At 35.2% G+C, this 16,600-nt stretch overlaps 2 protein-coding genes and 1 long non-coding RNA gene across 3 annotated transcripts; 2 read left to right on the top strand and 1 right to left on the bottom strand.

The window, feature by feature from the left end:
* Positions 1 to 1,199: 1,199 nt before the first annotated feature.
* Positions 1,200 to 4,410, top strand: LOC147533088 (uncharacterized). Its single transcript, XR_015227298.1, has 2 exons — positions 1,200 to 3,720; positions 3,819 to 4,410. It is a non-coding gene; the product is annotated as an uncharacterized LOC147533088 (long non-coding RNA).
* A 1,464-nt stretch (positions 4,411 to 5,874) lies between these two features.
* LOC147533089 (guanosine nucleotide diphosphate dissociation inhibitor At5g09550) lies at positions 5,875 to 9,726 on the top strand. The gene is made up of 13 exons (XM_086646011.1): positions 5,875 to 6,146; positions 6,298 to 6,360; positions 6,456 to 6,539; positions 6,657 to 6,764; positions 6,854 to 7,026; positions 7,193 to 7,304; positions 7,391 to 7,471; positions 7,550 to 7,612; positions 7,872 to 7,973; positions 8,085 to 8,209; positions 8,474 to 8,684; positions 9,135 to 9,209; positions 9,447 to 9,726. Exons 1-13 carry the CDS (start codon positions 6,060 to 6,062, stop codon positions 9,498 to 9,500), a joined length of 1,338 nt encoding a protein of 445 aa, XP_086502137.1. The 5' UTR covers positions 5,875 to 6,059; the 3' UTR covers positions 9,501 to 9,726.
* Positions 9,727 to 10,109: 383 nt separating this feature from the next.
* Positions 10,110 to 13,345, bottom strand: PAS2 (Protein-tyrosine phosphatase-like, PTPLA). Its single transcript, XM_086646013.1, has 9 exons — positions 12,877 to 13,345; positions 12,663 to 12,774; positions 12,285 to 12,303; positions 12,087 to 12,175; positions 11,954 to 12,007; positions 11,776 to 11,846; positions 11,614 to 11,695; positions 10,491 to 10,587; positions 10,110 to 10,383 (listed from the first exon to the last, which is right to left on the bottom strand). The coding sequence occupies exons 1-9, from the start codon at positions 12,945 to 12,947 to the stop codon at positions 10,313 to 10,315; spliced, it is 666 nt and encodes a 221-aa protein (XP_086502139.1). The 5' UTR covers positions 12,948 to 13,345; the 3' UTR covers positions 10,110 to 10,312.
* Between the last annotated feature and the right edge of the window lie 3,255 nt (positions 13,346 to 16,600).

The following is a 16,600-nucleotide window of genomic DNA, read 5'->3' on the forward strand; positions in this document are numbered from 1 at the left end:
CATAAGATCAAATGAAAAACAATAATGTTAGAGAATAACAAATTTCGGCAGACTCTACAAAAAAGTAAGAACAAAAATTTCTCTAGAACTTAACAACTGTTAAGAAGTGCTCGACACGATGATATATTTTGATACATATTACATGGATATGAAGAATGATACTTTTGTACATGAATACAATGCGAGTAGTATGTAATTTTGAATAGCTAAAATGCAAATAACATGCAATTAGAATGCAAGTAAGCGACATCAACAATGTACTACTTGTGCATGCTAGTTGTAGGTGGAATGCAAATTGTATGCGAGCAACATGAGAAATGCATGCAAAGAACGTTACCCGTGTGTATGATAATGAACTGCTTTTTTTCTATCTTAGAATCATACTTAAAGTTCAACTCGTACTATGAATTATAATCGGCAAAATATAATTTTGTAAATTTTGTCTCTCGTAATATTATAAGAAACAAACACATACATTTTCATTTGTAAGAGATCCATTAAGAAGTTCTATAAACGTTTACAGCTGACTCATGATCATAAATCAAAAATATGAATGCCACCAATATAGGTTGGGACAATATTTCATGAGTCAAAAACATTATTTTCAAATTGCACGAAGAAAGATCCTAAAACATAGTAATGTATATAGTTAGAGTCCTGAAATTACAAGTATGCTCAAATTTTCACGCAAAACTACATAGATACCGAACATCAAATTTTACTATAGATTCATATTTTAATCAACATTTTATCTTCTCACGGATCGTTAAACCCAAATCCATACTATTTAGAACAATATCGAGATACAATCTTCTTACATTTTGAAATTTGAATCCATCATGTGTAAAAATTACTACTATTATTTTGGTAAAAACCTTCAAAATTTAGAACTACTAACATAAATAGAAACTTAGCCGTTAATAACTTTGAAAACCAAAAAATTTTCAACTTAGCTTTAGCTAAAACGCTTGCAAAATTTATTAGAAAAAACAAAACCACATTTAATTCCTAATAATCTCCCCTAAAAAGTAAAGATTATGTTGTTAGCTATGTGATCCTTCTCGTTCAATTTAAGAAATAAACAAGAAACCCTAGGACTTTATTATAAATTAAACTTTTCTAGGGGTATTTTCAACAATTTTTTATTAGTAAAGACCCTTAGGTAAACCTCGTTGATTTCACTGTTTTTTTCCTTCTTTAGTGGTTTTGTGAACCCAAATGTTCCCACCTTTCTCCATTTTTTAAGTTTTCTTCTGCTGATTTGAGGTGGTTTCTCTCTCTCTCTCTCTAATCTAAACCCCTTTCTCTCTTTCTCTTTCTCTCTCTAGATATTCACTCCTAATCGAACATTCCAAACTTTTTTTCTCTAGAGTGAGAGAGATTGCAAAAAGGTTAAAACTTTTTTAATCTCTTCTTCCCCAAGTAAAAAAAACAAATTTCCTGTTGTTTTTTTACATGAAAACCAGAATTACAGAATTCTTGATCCTAAACCACTATCATAATCCTGAAAACCAGTTCGTGATTCCGTTACCAAAATCTTACAAAGTTCTCATTTTTATCTCTCTTTCTCTCTCTATATTTTCAATCCCTAAATTACCTCAGTTTCTCTAAATTTCCAAATTCCCTTCTGGGTTTTGATTTTCGTCCGATTTCTTGAAGAGGGTAGGAATTTATTTACATAGTTGATTGAAATGAAGATTGCTGAATTCACCCCTGTTATTGCTGTTCTTACAGTGATGGTTTTCATAATTTTGTTATCAGTCTTGGCTGGACATATTTTCTGTGGAAGAAAAGTAATAGGTTATGGCGGATATTTCAATCTTCAAGATTGGGTTGAACGAAAATGTTCTTCTTGCATCGACGGAAGAATCACCCCACCACCACCAACACCACCACCACCACCACCTCCACCGGCAAATGATCTTCCTTCAGACGCAGTTTCAGTTGAAATCAATGGAGAATCAAAGCCATCTGAACCACCTCTTTGAAACCAACATGCAGTTCCAGATTATCTAAAATGGGTTTTTGTTATCTCTTTCTCTCTCTAAATTACCATGGTTAAATCTTTTAGTTTTAATTATCCAGTCTTCTTCTTCTTCTTCTTCTTCCTTGACAGAGTTTCTCTCTATTTAACTTCAATTTAATCATGAGCTTCAAATAGATTGAATGAATATACTACATGACTCATGAAAATTTACCAAAACTTAAAGATTGTTAATTTCATAGTTTTTTTTGTCATCCTTTGTCATTTCATCTTCTTCAGAAATCCAACTTGAGGGTCTGAATTGAATTGACTCGAGTCAAATTTCATTATATTTATTTTTATCTGATTCGTAATGTTTGGCTAGCTGATTGATTTGAATTAATCTGAACCCATCTCATTTACAAGAATTAGATTCAGACAATGAGAAAAAATATAAGTGAGGATGAATTAAGGGTTTTGATTAATGAGTTTGACTGTGAATTGAGAGTAAAGAAATGAAGTTGAAACTTCTTTCTCAATCTCTTTTCAAATTTGTTCTTCTGTTAATTTACTTTTGCAGGAACCCATTAATAACATTCCCTGTTTGGGTATGAAAAACCCTTGGCCCCAGGGTTTAATGCCAATATCAATCAGGATTCAAACTTAGAATAGTTTTGTTATGCTATAGCTGGTTGTTACAGTGTTATTGCGTGCTCATTAGTTTTACATCGTTAGATCTTTAAGTGGGTCATATCATTTTCTTGATCTATTACTTTTCAGCCGTGAGATTTTTAATCCTAGAAAGGACCATTTATCCTGATTCAAGTACTAAGAGATTCTGACGTCTCACGTGAACTCCGACTTAGCTGTTAGCGCTATTGTGCGCCGCAGGAGCATGAATTCGTGTGGGCTCGGTCCCACTTTTCACCTCTTTTGTGAACGTTATTGAGCCTTTTTCTTACCAGATATAAGCATTCATCAAATCCTTAACAAAAAACAAAATAAACATGAGATTTACAAAATATTACCCCAAATGATTTGGGTTTTATACATTTTGTTACATTTCTAGAGTCACAATGGTTTGACATTTTATGGAGTGTATACCCTTCACATCGGGCATTTTTTAACTTAACACATGGAGTAAGTTCAATTTTGATTTGTCAAAAGAACTTAGATATCTTATTTAATACGTAGACGTTTTACTTCAAACACATCAAAATGATAGCCAATCAAAATACAGGGGCTGAAATGATGAGTTGGTTACAATAAATTGATTCATATCTCAAAATGCTACAAAATAGTTGATTCATGTTACAATAAACAGAGTTGGATCTTCTTTTGTAACCTAAACTATATTTATTCATGTTTTTAAATGCTTAATTGTTTAGTTTTATTTTTTATTTTTTGTTGGAAGTAGCTTAATTGTTTACTTATATCTCACTTGTCTAAATTATAAATTTGGTTAAGATTGGCCAACATCTCCCTACCTTTTCTGTTTTAGTGATGGGATTCTTCAACGGCCTAATAATCTCCCGAAATAAAATTACAAGACATAGCCCTTCATCCACGATGCAAAAAACACAATGATCTCAGATTTATATTTTGTTGACAATATATTTGTGTTTATAAAAAAACAATAAAAAAATCGACAGAAGGGCTTCGTGAAGTTCTATCAACATTTTCGGTTGGTACAGGTACATACTTACAAGTGAATTATAATAAAAGTGATGTGTATTGTGCTGGTAAGAGATAGAGAGGTCACTGGTGCACTTATACTGACTTTAATTCTTAGTTGGAGAGTTGTCTATCAAATATCTTGGCTTACCGCTGATTTTTTCTATATTGTCTTTTTCAGATTTTGTGCTTTTGTTGAATCATCTTACTAGAAGAATCTAGTCTTGGGAAGCTCGTATCATATTGTATGCAGGTCGGATCCTGCTTATCAAAGCAGTACTATTCAACATGATAGTATACCGGACTGCTTGCTTCATGCTACTTAGACGGGTTCACAAAGTAATTGAAACTATCTTGAAAATTCCTATAGACATGTACTGATCTGTCTTCCAAATAGTCGAATACTCAGAATGTAGCATGGTCTGATGTATGCTTCCCTACCGAAGAAGAAGGTGTCTCTATCAGAAGTGTTTATGACAACAATAAACAACAAATATGAGGAATACGAGGGATATGATCTCTGACAAAAAAAAATTTGGGTCGGATAAGTGCAAAGGAATCTTGTGAAAGGGACGATTTTTTTTTTTGAAATCTAGGCTCCAATGGACTCTTCATGTGTTGGAGGAGTATATTAGTGGAAAGAATTGATGTAAAAAATATAGTTCACCATATCAAGCGAAATGAAGAGGACTAGATTTTGTGATGACCCCTGACACCCCTTAGGATGTCTATCAAGCAAATTCACTTTAATTTAATTATGATTCCACCTGGCATACAAACTCCAGGATGTGCTCGTGTATTGTGAATGTGTTATCTCCCGCTCGTCTTAAAGTTATGTTGGGAGACAATGCAGACGGATCTGAGAGTTTCACATAGATAACTCAGAGGTAGATACCTTAGTAAAGAAATGTGATAATGATGTAATATACACTATGAAAGACACTTACAATTTCACGAGGCCAACGAAAGAGAAAGTAGGTTGGGCATCTATTATTTGGTCTAAGGATATGATACCTCATCCTTCCTTTATAGGTGGTTGGTGATCCACCTGAGACTAAAAACTAAAGTTAAACTCCTTAATCGGGGTTTGGACATATAGATCCTAAGTATTGTTTATGCCTAAATGGGATGGAGGGTGAGCTTCAAATTTTCACACAATGCCTTTGCAATGGAAGTTTGGACGTAGATTACCCGATTGATTGGATGTCATGCTTGAGAGTTTTCTGGCTCGGAGGAGTATGTGGAGTGGATTTCTAATTTCCTTAAGGGTGGGTCTTCATTGAATAATTTAAAATAACTATTATTCATCGACTTCTTATATCATATATAGGGTGAAAGGAAACGAATGATGTTTACAGCCAAGTAATTGCTAGCTAAGTGTGTGATATGTAAAATCTTCAACGAGGTGCGATTGAAAGTAGCAGTCGCAGGTGCACAAATTAAGATTGTGGACACTCCCTACAACAGACAATTCATAAAAAACTTGGGTATAAATGCTACTTTTGGATACCCAAGAAAAAAAACGTGCAAATTGAATAATGCTCCAAAACCAATTATGTTATGATTAACATTGATGGCTCACTTCGTATAGACCGAGGCGGTTATGGTGCTATCACTCGCGATGAACAAGGCAATACTATAAGTGCAACAATAGAGACAATGACTCCTTCAACTATTACTTTTTTTTTTTTATGAGAATCCTTCAACTATTACTTACCATGAGCTCCAACACATTGAGGCAGGACTTAAATTGGCTAACGCCCTTCACTTAAGTCGGGTAACTTAATACTGATTCGACAATCAAATCCTTCTTCAAGGCACAAGGACCTCATCTACCATGGCATTGTTGGAACATTTGGAGAAGGACTTTGCGCCTCACTGGAGGATTACAAGAACTTGAGGTTGAACATATATACCGAGAGTCAAATAAGAGCAGCAAATATTTTAGCTAATTGGAACACGACATCCCCATATGAAGAACTCCACCAAACGAGCTTCAGCGAGGAGTTCCACATATCCTTCGTGAGGACAAAGAAAAAAATTGTATTTAAAATTATGTTGTCTCCTCCTATTCTTATTTTCCGAGCGCCCTCTCTCAGTATACCATTTCAAAAAAAAAAATTCACATATATGAGACTTTGACTTGTTAAGAACAAAGTACCTAAAAGAGAAAAAGTAGCACGTGCAAGAAGGAGGGATGTGTTCAATTTGGGCGGGTAGTATAACGGTTTTTTAACGAGAAACTCGCGCTAAAGACCTGTTCTTTTACATCATATAAACCACTCTCTTTCTTTCTCCCTCCCCTCGATCCCTCCTCTCTTCTTTTTCTACTCTCTTTTCACCACTTTCTCTCTCTCTCTCTAAATCTCTCTTCCTCTCTCTCTCTCTCTCTCTCTCTGAATCTGGTCTTGTCAAGCACGCCATGGATGAAGAATACGACGTCATAGTTCTGGGAACTGGCCTCAAAGAATGCATTCTCAGCGGTCTTTTATCTGTTGATGGCCTCAAAGTAAGCCCTAATTCTAATTTCTTTTCCTTCTCTAATCAATTGAAATTTCCTTCATTTTCTTATCAAGAAATTGAATTTTGCTTAGGTGTGAAAATGGATCCATCATTTTCAATTATGTTCTGTTTTTAAATATCAAATTCTTTTAAATCAGGTATTACACATGGACAGGAATGATTATTATGGAGGAGAATCAACATCCTTGAATCTCGTTCAGGTACATTTGAATCGATTCCTATTCGTATTCGTGGAAAGAGATTATTGATGAACTATTATTATTGATTTGAATTTATTTTTTGATTTTGGTTATAGCTGTGGAAAAAATTCAGAGGTGATGACAAGCCTCCGGAACATTTGGGTTCAAGCAAGGAATACAATGTTGATATGATACCTAAGGTATATTTATTCAATTTTATGCAAGTCAGACAGATCGTCATTTGAGACCTCAAGTCAGATTTCAGATCTGACTTAGAAAAAAGAAACATTACCTTTACGGCTTTTGTACTTGAGCAGTTCATGATGGCGAATGGTACTCTGGTTCGAGTTCTCATCCACACTGATGTCACTAAGTATCTGAACTTCAAGGCTGTTGATGGCAGTTTTGTTTACAACAAAGGAAAGGTAAAATTTTATTCTTCTAATTTCATTTTTCATTCGACTGTTTACATATTGATAGTGTGCCATAATCAAAACAACAAATTCTATACCAGATACACAAAGTGCCAGCTACTGATGTTGAAGCATTGAAATCTCAATTGATGGGATTATTTGAAAAGCGTCGAGTTCGAAAGTTCTTCATTTATGTTCAGGACTATGAAGAGAATGATCCAAAATCTCATGAAGGGCTTGATCTCAACAAAGTTACAGCAAGAGATGTTATTTCGTATTTTTCTCATCTTCTACTCTTCTCCCTTTTACCCATTCACGCTTTCTGTTTACTCAATTTCACTGAATTAAAGTTGCAAACACTACTCCTGGTTATTATTGTGATTCCGTCGATACCCATTTGAAGTTTTTTTTTTTTTAATGGAAGTTCTACTGTGATGTAGAAAGTACGGGCTGGAAGATAACACGGTTGACTTCATCGGGCACGCTTTGGCGCTCCACAAGGATGATAGCTACTTGGATGAACCTGCAATGGATTTTGTGAAGAGAATGAAGGTACAAATAATACTGATCTGATATAAAGTGATCTTGATATCAATTTAACTATTGCTAATTGATTTTCGGTTGTTATTCTGAAAAAGCTTTATGTGGAGTCATTGGCTCGTTTTCAAGGCGGATCTCCCTATATCTACCCACTATATGGTTTAGGCGAACTGCCACAGGTTTGTTTTCGCCCAAAACTTGTATGTATAAATCGGAAAGAAAAATGCTGATTTAACGAAATGTGTCATAATATGTAGGGATTTGCTCGTCTAAGTGCTGTTTATGGTGGAACCTATATGCTCCACAAACCAGAGTGTAAGGTAAGCTTATGAGAGCGTAAAATGTTCAGAATGTTTTGTCACACTCTGTAATATCAAATGCAGAAGTTTTTATAGGTGGTGACTAAAAGAAAAATTTATGATAACATCGATATGGATAATGTTCCGTATTAACCCCATAAGTTTGGTTAATCAATTAGTGATCCTCCAAAGTTCATGGGTAACGAGAAATATACTATTATGATATTCAATGATATATAATAGCATCAATACAGCTGAGTTCTTAACATTTGAGTAACAGGTAGAATTTGACGAAAGTGGAAAAGCCTATGGTGTGACATCTGAAGGAGAAACTGCAAAATGCAAGAAAGTTGTATGTGATCCTTCCTATTTGTCTGAGAAGGTAAAACCTTTAACGATGCTCAAAACACTTCTGCCTTAATTTACCTTTAGTCTTCAAATAGTCTTCAATTATGGGACTTTGAATTATGATCTTCTATTTACTGAAAAACAGGTTAAAAAGGTTGGAAGAGTTGCTCGTGCTATATGCATAATGAGTCATCCCATCCCACATACCGATGATTCTCACTCTGTTCAGGTCATTCTGCCACAAAAACAACTTGGCCGCAAATCCGACATGTAAGCTCTAGAGTGTTAAATTATCTCGTATAATGCTAAATTACATAGAAAAATTATGATATGAACATCGTAACTTTCTATTCCTTGTGTGTCTTGACTCCTGACGAGAATTTGGTAATGACTAAACCACTTCTAGGTCTAAAACAGACAAGTTAAAAGGCAACCAAAGTAAATAAGATGCATTTAATGAAAAGTTAACGAAAAATAGAGCATGGACGGAAAGGAAGCTCATAATATCTCTAAATTTTGGTATAATTGATGTAGGTACCTCTTCTGCTGCTCGTATGCCCACAATGTGGCTCCAAAAGGAAAATATATAGCGTTCGTCTCGACAGAAGCAGAAACCGACAAGCCTGAGGTGGAACTGCAGCCTGGAATTGAGCTACTTGGGCCTGTTGATGAAATATTTTATGATATTTATGACAGATATGAACCAACCAATAAGGATATAGACGACAATTGCTTCATATCTACTGTAAGTACACATATCATTATCACAAATATAATATATACATATATTACATTACATATGTCGAGTTTTATTGTACCTTTGGGATCAGAGTGATAGAGATGGGTGAATCTAACCACTAGTTGTTCAAGAGTCCTATATGCCAGAGTTAGTGTTTTCGATGCTTAATAGAACATCCCTGGGCATGAAATAGCAGCAGAACCCCTCTGGATACAAATCGTTTGATCAAACTCCAATATTGACTTTTAAGGCTGTTATCTCAATCAGTAACGATGTTCGGGAAGACATAGCTTTTACTGAGAGGCAGCCTTGCTTTCTCTCAATCTTCTTTATCCTTTTAGTGTAGTCAACAATCGCGAAGATCCAATACTTGTCAGCTGCATTTTCTTTAGAGACTAGTTTTCATGATTTTCAAAAGGAACTAATAAAATGCTGAAACTTGGATTTTTCTTGCAGAGTTATGATGCAACAACACACTTCGAGTCGACAGTAAATGACGTGATTACCATGTACAACAGGATAACCGGAAAGGTAATGGTTTATAAGCTATCGATCTTTTCTCAACTAAGTTAGTTGCACCCTCTAAATTAAACGAATCGATTCAATATAAGAATTACATTTTTACACATAATAAGTGTTTAGAACATGTTTTTAGCAACTTCTGATAAGATCTTCACAAGATAACATAAATAACTCATTCCATATCTAAATCAACAAATTTGTGAGCTTTTACTAATCTGCTTGTTTTTGTTATGCTTCACTCTCCAGGATCTTAATCTTAGTGTCGATCTAAGTGCTGCAAGTGCTTCTGCTGAGGCCTAAAACCATTAAGGATAGAGCTCCAAAGAGCCTCAATGCTTCATGTTTGATAGATTGCTCAAGTTATTATTGTTTTTCTGATATTTCGTCAGTCTAAGTATTTATTTCATTGCCTCGAACAAGATTTATTAATGATGTAATTCCTATCTTGGGATCGGTTCATTTATGATTATGTGACTAATGTACTAAGAAACTGCAGTTGCAGCTAAATGATATTTTCTTCTAGCTCTATTGAATCTTTAAAGTTTGTCTTTTGATGTTGATTATGTTCAAATGTCTCAATAGTACAAAGTTTGTAGAACTTTGTACATATTTTTATTGAAGATCGTATAGCAACTTAACAAATAACTTTCAATCTTCTAGTGACTTTATAGGATCACAGCAACTAACTTAAGTTTAACCTATTTTGGGTACACGGCAATACCTCGAAAAAATGGAGATAGACCTTCTACTTCACAAATCAAACGAAAGAAAGTAGAGTTTCAAAACACAAGAAATAGATTTTCTTTTATGTCAAAAATCAGTAACTTATCATGTATGAAGATAACAAGAACATAAACCTAGATATTAGGGAGATCACAAGAAGATTGAAATGAAAGGAGAAACCAGATAGATTCAAAATTAATGCAATTAATAATCAAGCTTTAGATAGAACATAAGTAGTCACAGAGAGAAGTACAAACTGATAAAATAAATTAGGCGAAACCAGAAAAGCAAGAACAGACTAAAAATTGATAAAAAGAAGTTCTGGTCAACCAGATTTGTTAAGTAATCTGAATAATCAAGTTGGGAGCAATAAAGTCCTACTGAGAAGTTTACTCTCTCTTTGATTTGGAGAGAGCTTTCTTCCTCTGCCCAAGCATATATTGGTACATGTGCGGGCTACCTGCAATAAGATCACGTCATGAGATAAGGTTCAATCAGCCATCAAACAAATAAAAACCCAAACGAATTCCAAAAAATAATATGTAACTGGAAAAACAAAGTCCATGCCTGGGACATAAATTCCAAGCACGACGATCGCAGCATAAAAGTAATCAAACGAGAAGTTCCATGTATTTGGCATCCTTATGCAATATTTCTCAGATCCCTGCAAAAGTTACCAACAGATCTCAAAATTGTGAAGAAGAAAGAAAAGAAGAAATTCACCGCTTTGACATTTATAAATATAGCAAACAGTAGTATCTTGTCATCTTTTATGAGTAGAATGGAAATCTTGTCTGCATTGGGATTTGGGAACATGAAATATGACTCTATGTTAACATATTTGTTTGTGTGATAATAGTCTGTCACTTTGTCTTAAATTAAAATCTTCTTTCAATGAGCGCCTAACCCTAAACCATACACCCATATACATATACGTGTGGGTATTTGCACGCGAGAGGCTGCATCCTCATATGGCATCAGGTCAGATATCAATACCCTCACAACTGTCCATGTTGTACACCAGTATGGAGGATCAGACATGATATATGTTTCTCTTCGTGTTCTGGCTACAGGATTTCTCATACATACTTGGTCCACAATCATACAATAACAATGGAATTTATTTTGTCTTTCAAACCAAACTCAGATGACAAATTATCTAGAAGTTAAAAATTTCAGGCCTGTGACTTGTTTGGCAACTTGAGAAGTCATTCTAGTCTTACGCCTGCAAGATAACTAGGAACTTGGTTGTCTTTTAGTGATTTTGTGTGTAATCGGGAAGCTTGAATGCCGCAACATGTAAACTAGCCTCCTAATTATTTTTCTGTTTTCTCTTTTTGTTACATTTTTTTTCCTCTTGTATTCTTCTCCGTTCTAATCTATTGGTTCAAAGTTTCAAACAAAAAAATTAACCAAGAACTTGGTCTTTTGAACATGATATCGTCAAGAGTGAAGGTTATCTTTGATGTAGCTGTTTCTATTCCCCTGTGTTCTGGTTCATATGGGATGCTTCCTTAAAACAAAACTGTGAAATGCATTTGGCATAGTAAGTTTTCACGATATTGAAAACTAACCACCGGTTCGTACATTATAATTGACAATCTTGAATTGGGTGAATGTATTCTAGATTCTTGCTCAAACCAAAGATGAATTTAAAAAGTATCGAAGTATTTCTTGATTAGTTTATTACCTTAATGTACTGCAAACCTATGTAAATGAGACCAACTTCACTGGTAATACCAGTTGGGTACAATACCATAAATGTGCTGTATCTGCAAAAATCAATCTTATATTAACAAAATAATTCCTATAAGTAAAGTGATTTATTCCGTTCCACTTTAACAAAGTGTACCTGAGCCATAAAAGCCACGAAGGAGCAAAACCAAGAGCCTCCTTTGTACCGAAGAAAGAGTATCGGATAATCTGCAGTCACATGATACAATACATTTAAGATTAGAACCAAATTATATTTTCGAATCGTACAAGGAATAAATCAGTTGTGTTTTATCACAATGACATAAAGAACAAACCTCGGTGATAGACCAGCTTATAACCAAAGAGCTAACTAGCACATGAGTTCGAGTCTGTCAACCCAAAAATACTTCTGTTAGTACAAAATCTTAAAGTTAGCGAGCTCAAACTTACAACTTTTAGTCTTGTTACCTCAGGAAAACTCCACAATATTCCCCAAGTAACGAACAATCTCGATCCGATCTGTGGCAAAGTTGCCGAAATTGGAGATCTCACCAAACCTTCAATGAACGAACACCATTCAACATTAAAATGGATAAAAGATAGAATTTAAAACGAGTGATACCAATGTGACACTGTAAATAACTTGTTAAAATTAGAAGAACTCACCTACTAGACCGTGAAAAATCTGTCAAAAAGAAAAAAAAAACTATTTATAAGCTAAATTTAACATTATAAATTCTGATTATCAGATAAGGTAGTGTTTGTTTTCTTCAAAGTCTAGATCTAAAATTTAACTCGTACGTCGGACTTCTGAATTGAGTCATTGACTCAAAGTCAAATTTCAATATGGAGTACTTATTTGTTTTTGTTTGACTAGTGATGTCTGACTCGTCTCAATGACTAAAGTGAGCTAATTTTGGATGCATTTTGAGTTGAACAATTCAGATTCACACAAGTCTGACGAGTCAGATTCAGAAAAATGAAGAAAAACAGACACCATCTAAAACCCTAAAAAATGCACAATTTTGAACTTTTTACAGGTACCTCAAGAACGGCTGCCGTTTGAGCAAGTAAAAGAGTCTTTTCAACTGCATCATAAACTTGCTCATGACCAGATTCCTTCAAAGTAATCAAAGCGAAATATAAAACCTGAGCCCTATCAACATTAAACATATATCAAAATTAACCTAGATCTTAACAATAAACACATAAAAAGATTATGTAAGTGAATTTTGATAGAAATGGATCTAAATTTTACCAGCCAGCGAACACTGTCCAGTTATAAACAATAAGGTAGAGACGTCGGAGGAGTGATAAGAAACCTGCCATCTGAAGAATACCTAATTTGAAGTCAATGGCGGGTCTGGGGTTTTAAATAGTTGAAGAAATGAGGATGAAGATGGAGGAGTTAATAGAAGAAGGTTGAAGAAGAAAGAGATGATGATGATGAAATAGTAGATAGTAGGGAATTAATGGATTTTAGGTGAACAGATCTAACTACCACGAATTGAAAGTTGGTTGGATATTCAATTTGATGAAACTCTTTCTACTGATCCGGCAAAATTATTTTATTTTACAAGAGCTACTGATCGAGCAAAAGAGTCGACTAGGATGAAATAAATTTCAGTGATCCGTATTGCTGAGTTATCAAGGTTTCGTCTGGGTCTGGGTGTGGGCCTTGGATTCGGTATTAGACTACCGGGAACAAAAACACAGGTTTTTGATTTGTCAACACAATTATGCATAAGACAAATAAATTAGAGACTTCAAACATTGTTTGAAATCAATTGTCATTAAAACAATATTTGTTTCCTTTCTCGATTGAGATTGCTCGAAGCTTGAAGAATACGGGACAATATTGCTTCTTTAGGATATGTTAAATTCACAGCTAAGTAGTACTGACAGTTCAATGTTCGATCAACTCGGGTTTATCGCTTGAGCAAATCACAGTACAACATGAAGAAAATACAAGCCAGCAAGTAGAATAAATTAGGAACAAATATATATTATTAAATGTCAAAATTTATTACAGAGAAATTACAGTTGGAAGAACAAACTCAAGCAAAGTCAAAATCTATGACATGGAAAATTACTAAGTTAAGAAAACGCCTCACGAAAAAGGAATGAAGAAACAAGAAGAACACTAAACTACGGGGAGTGTTGAAGACCAACAACGAACAACGAACCTCCCTTGTCTCCAACAAGGATGAGATGGAGAAGGAATCACTACCATATTTTCAGCAGAGGTTGATCTGATCGATCATACAACCAGCACTAACGCTGGAAGTGGAGAGGACCCTTGAGTTTAACATAGTTTCCTTTAGTGACTTCTCATTTTAGCATATACAGTTTCCTTGAGCAAAAGTTGCAAACAATAACATCAATATGAAATGGGAAACATCATGAAGTCATGAACATAAGACATCAGAAAATCAAGGGGTTTCACCGAGAGGGGAGGACCACCCACGAGAAGCCCACATGTCAAGAGGGGTTAATTTATCACCCCAGGCTGGAGGCGATAAAGGGGTTGAAATAAAGGCCTGCACCATTGAATTTGGCACCAATAAGGGTGTGATTCCCATACATTAATTGCCGGTATAGAACAAATCTTTGACTGGCCCGTACTTGAAGATAAGTGTGAAAGTACGGATCTGACAAAGGAGCTTAGAGTTCACTCTCAAAATCCAGAGACCACGATCAATTAAATCTGGTAAAGAGAGGTTTAGCTTCATAACAAAAGATACAAAGACAATTGCATAGGAAGAAGAAGATTGTCCCCACGAATCAAGAGCAAAATAGTGGTTCAATAAAGTGAAGTAACACATAATAAAACAATGACAGCATAAACACGTTAAGGATAAAAGGCAAACAAAACACGACCCACTACTCTAGCTCAGGTATGTGTTCAAACCTCAAGATGTTGATGTCATGAAAATTCTATAACTAACCTTGACAGGTGAGAGGCGAGTTTTTTTACTCGTTTGCTTCTCTCCTTTCAGCTAAGGAGTGGGGGTAACTTGTGTTGAGTTAAATATCAGCTAGCTTTGACCAAGTCTAGAAGTCAACATATTTACCAAAGTATGTAGGGGTTGACCCTTTCAAAGCCATCAAGGCGGTGGATCCGACGAAATCTTGGCACTTGAGACCTAACATAGGAGGTGGACATGAGTTTCCTTGGTACCTTGAACTCTTCACTCGCTTAGAGGCAAACAAACATGTGAGTTCGAACCATCTTTTGTAAAAGCTCTACTTTGGTCTCCGAACAGTAAAGGGAAGTCTGCAGAAGTTGAGTCACCACCTTGATCACAGTACTGCCTCGAGGCAAGAGGAAAGGTGGATCAGATATAAGGCTTCACAGCTTGAGCCCTGATCTGGCCAAAGACTCGGAGAAGAAAGAGATCAACTGAAGTTAGCTCGGTCCCCTCGAGCTCAGATCTGCCTGAACAGAAGCCTAATGATGTGGAAGGTCAGAAAGAGCCAAATATCCATTTTACATACAAGAATCGTTATGTATCAAAGGATCTATCAGAGTCAAAATAGGTGTCTTACCACCACATCATATCATCGTGCTCTGTCGCGGTCACCAAGGCCTTTATAAGCATATAAGGTTTGCCCTAGAAAGAGATTGAATGTCATATTTTTAACTTAAACGTTAAATTCTTTCCTCAAACTGCAAAGAATACCTCACTGACTTGAGCGTCAGAGTGTTTTCTTTGTTTATTGCAGGCTCTGTCTCACCTAAATTTTATCAAATACTTAAAGGAGAATTCACCATCTGATCATAGATCTCGATAACCATGAAGAAGACCGCAAAACCATTTTTCCGCATTATCAGATTCCAAACCCTAATCTTTTACTGATTTTATTATTCAGAACATTTAACTATTTTCATCGTCGTAATATTTATATGGAACCCTTTCCACTTACATCAAGTCATTGTTAAAAACTACAAGAGACATGATTTAGATAAGATTATCTGAATCTTTGTTTGTTGATAACTGGGTGAATCCACTTTCTATCATCACTTTGATGTCCTAAAAACATGGTTTAGGAGCAAACCAAATGTATGAGGGGCTCTCCCCCTAAATTCAATTTTTGGGAGCCCAACCCCTTATGCATTTAATCCAATGGGAGGCCCTCGGGGTGGGGAGACCCTCCCTTCGGGCTCCCAGGTCCTCCTACATTTAATCCAATGGGGAAGCCTTGGGCTCGGCTCTCCTCGGTGGGAGGCCCTTCTTCAGTGCTCCCAACCCCTAAATTACAACCGTATGGGCCCTATAGACTATAATTGGGGTGTATCCTCTTTAAATAGGGATCCACCCCATTGTTTTTTATCTCTATTGTTTATTTATTTTTGAAATATCCTTTGCTTAATTCTTGTTTTTTCTGAAGTTTTCTCTAATTATTATTTGATATTGTAGTGGTTTTTTCAATAGAAAAGTCGAATACATTTTTAACTCAAACAGATTTCAAACTCAAACAAATACAAGTAATACAAAAATACAAAGCAAATTAACGCTAAAAAGATCTTTTATTCTTTGTGATAACGTATTCATCCATTGATTCGAATGGTGACCCATAAGCAAGCATTCTCATTGTAGCAGTTATTTTTGATGCGGTGATAAACCTTTACGGTTGAAAGCGTCTCTCTTTTGTTTAAAATAAGGATTATGAGTAACCACCGTATTAAGGAATGTGGAAATAAATTACGAATTATCCGACTTCGCATTCAGAAATGTTTCACTATAAAAGTGGATCCTCGTCAAAATAGTCACGCATAAGTTGTTCATACCCCCTTACTCTATTATGATTTACCATTCGATGGACCAAAATAGAACCAACCTAACAAGTACGTGATTGTTGATCCATCATCTATGCTTGATACTTGGTAATATATGACCATCATCTTCGTTATCTCTATTATCCTTTTCAATAATCATATTCACTAACTCTAAATCGTCACCCATTGAACACATTAGTTG

The sequence above is a fragment of the Eschscholzia californica genome, unplaced genomic scaffold (genome assembly GCF_041429995.1).
Source record: "Eschscholzia californica isolate CP2 unplaced genomic scaffold, dmEscCali1.0.p SCAF_6, whole genome shotgun sequence".
NCBI classification, from domain to species: domain Eukaryota; kingdom Viridiplantae; phylum Streptophyta; class Magnoliopsida; order Ranunculales; family Papaveraceae; genus Eschscholzia; species Eschscholzia californica.

Excerpts from the sequence above, each read along its gene's own strand:
- LOC147533089 (XM_086646011.1), top strand. The coding sequence starts at position 6,060 with ATGGATGAAGAATACGACGTCATAGTTCTGGGAACTGGCCTCAAAGAA. Across the intron at positions 6,765-6,853 it reads TTGTTTACAACAAAGGAAAG|ATACACAAAGTGCCAGCTAC; the intron begins GTAAAATTTTAT and ends ATTCTATACCAG. Across the intron at positions 7,613-7,871 it reads TCCACAAACCAGAGTGTAAG|GTAGAATTTGACGAAAGTGG; the intron begins GTAAGCTTATGA and ends TTTGAGTAACAG.
- PAS2 (XM_086646013.1), bottom strand. The coding sequence starts at position 12,947 with ATGGCAGGTTTCTTATCACTCCTCCGACGTCTCTACCTTATTGTTTAT. Across the intron at positions 12,775-12,876 it reads TGGACAGTGTTCGCTGGCTG|GGCTCAGGTTTTATATTTCG; the intron begins GTAAAATTTAGA and ends TAATGTTGATAG. Across the intron at positions 12,008-12,086 it reads TATTGTGGAGTTTTCCTGAG|ACTCGAACTCATGTGCTAGT; the intron begins GTAACAAGACTA and ends TTGGGTTGACAG.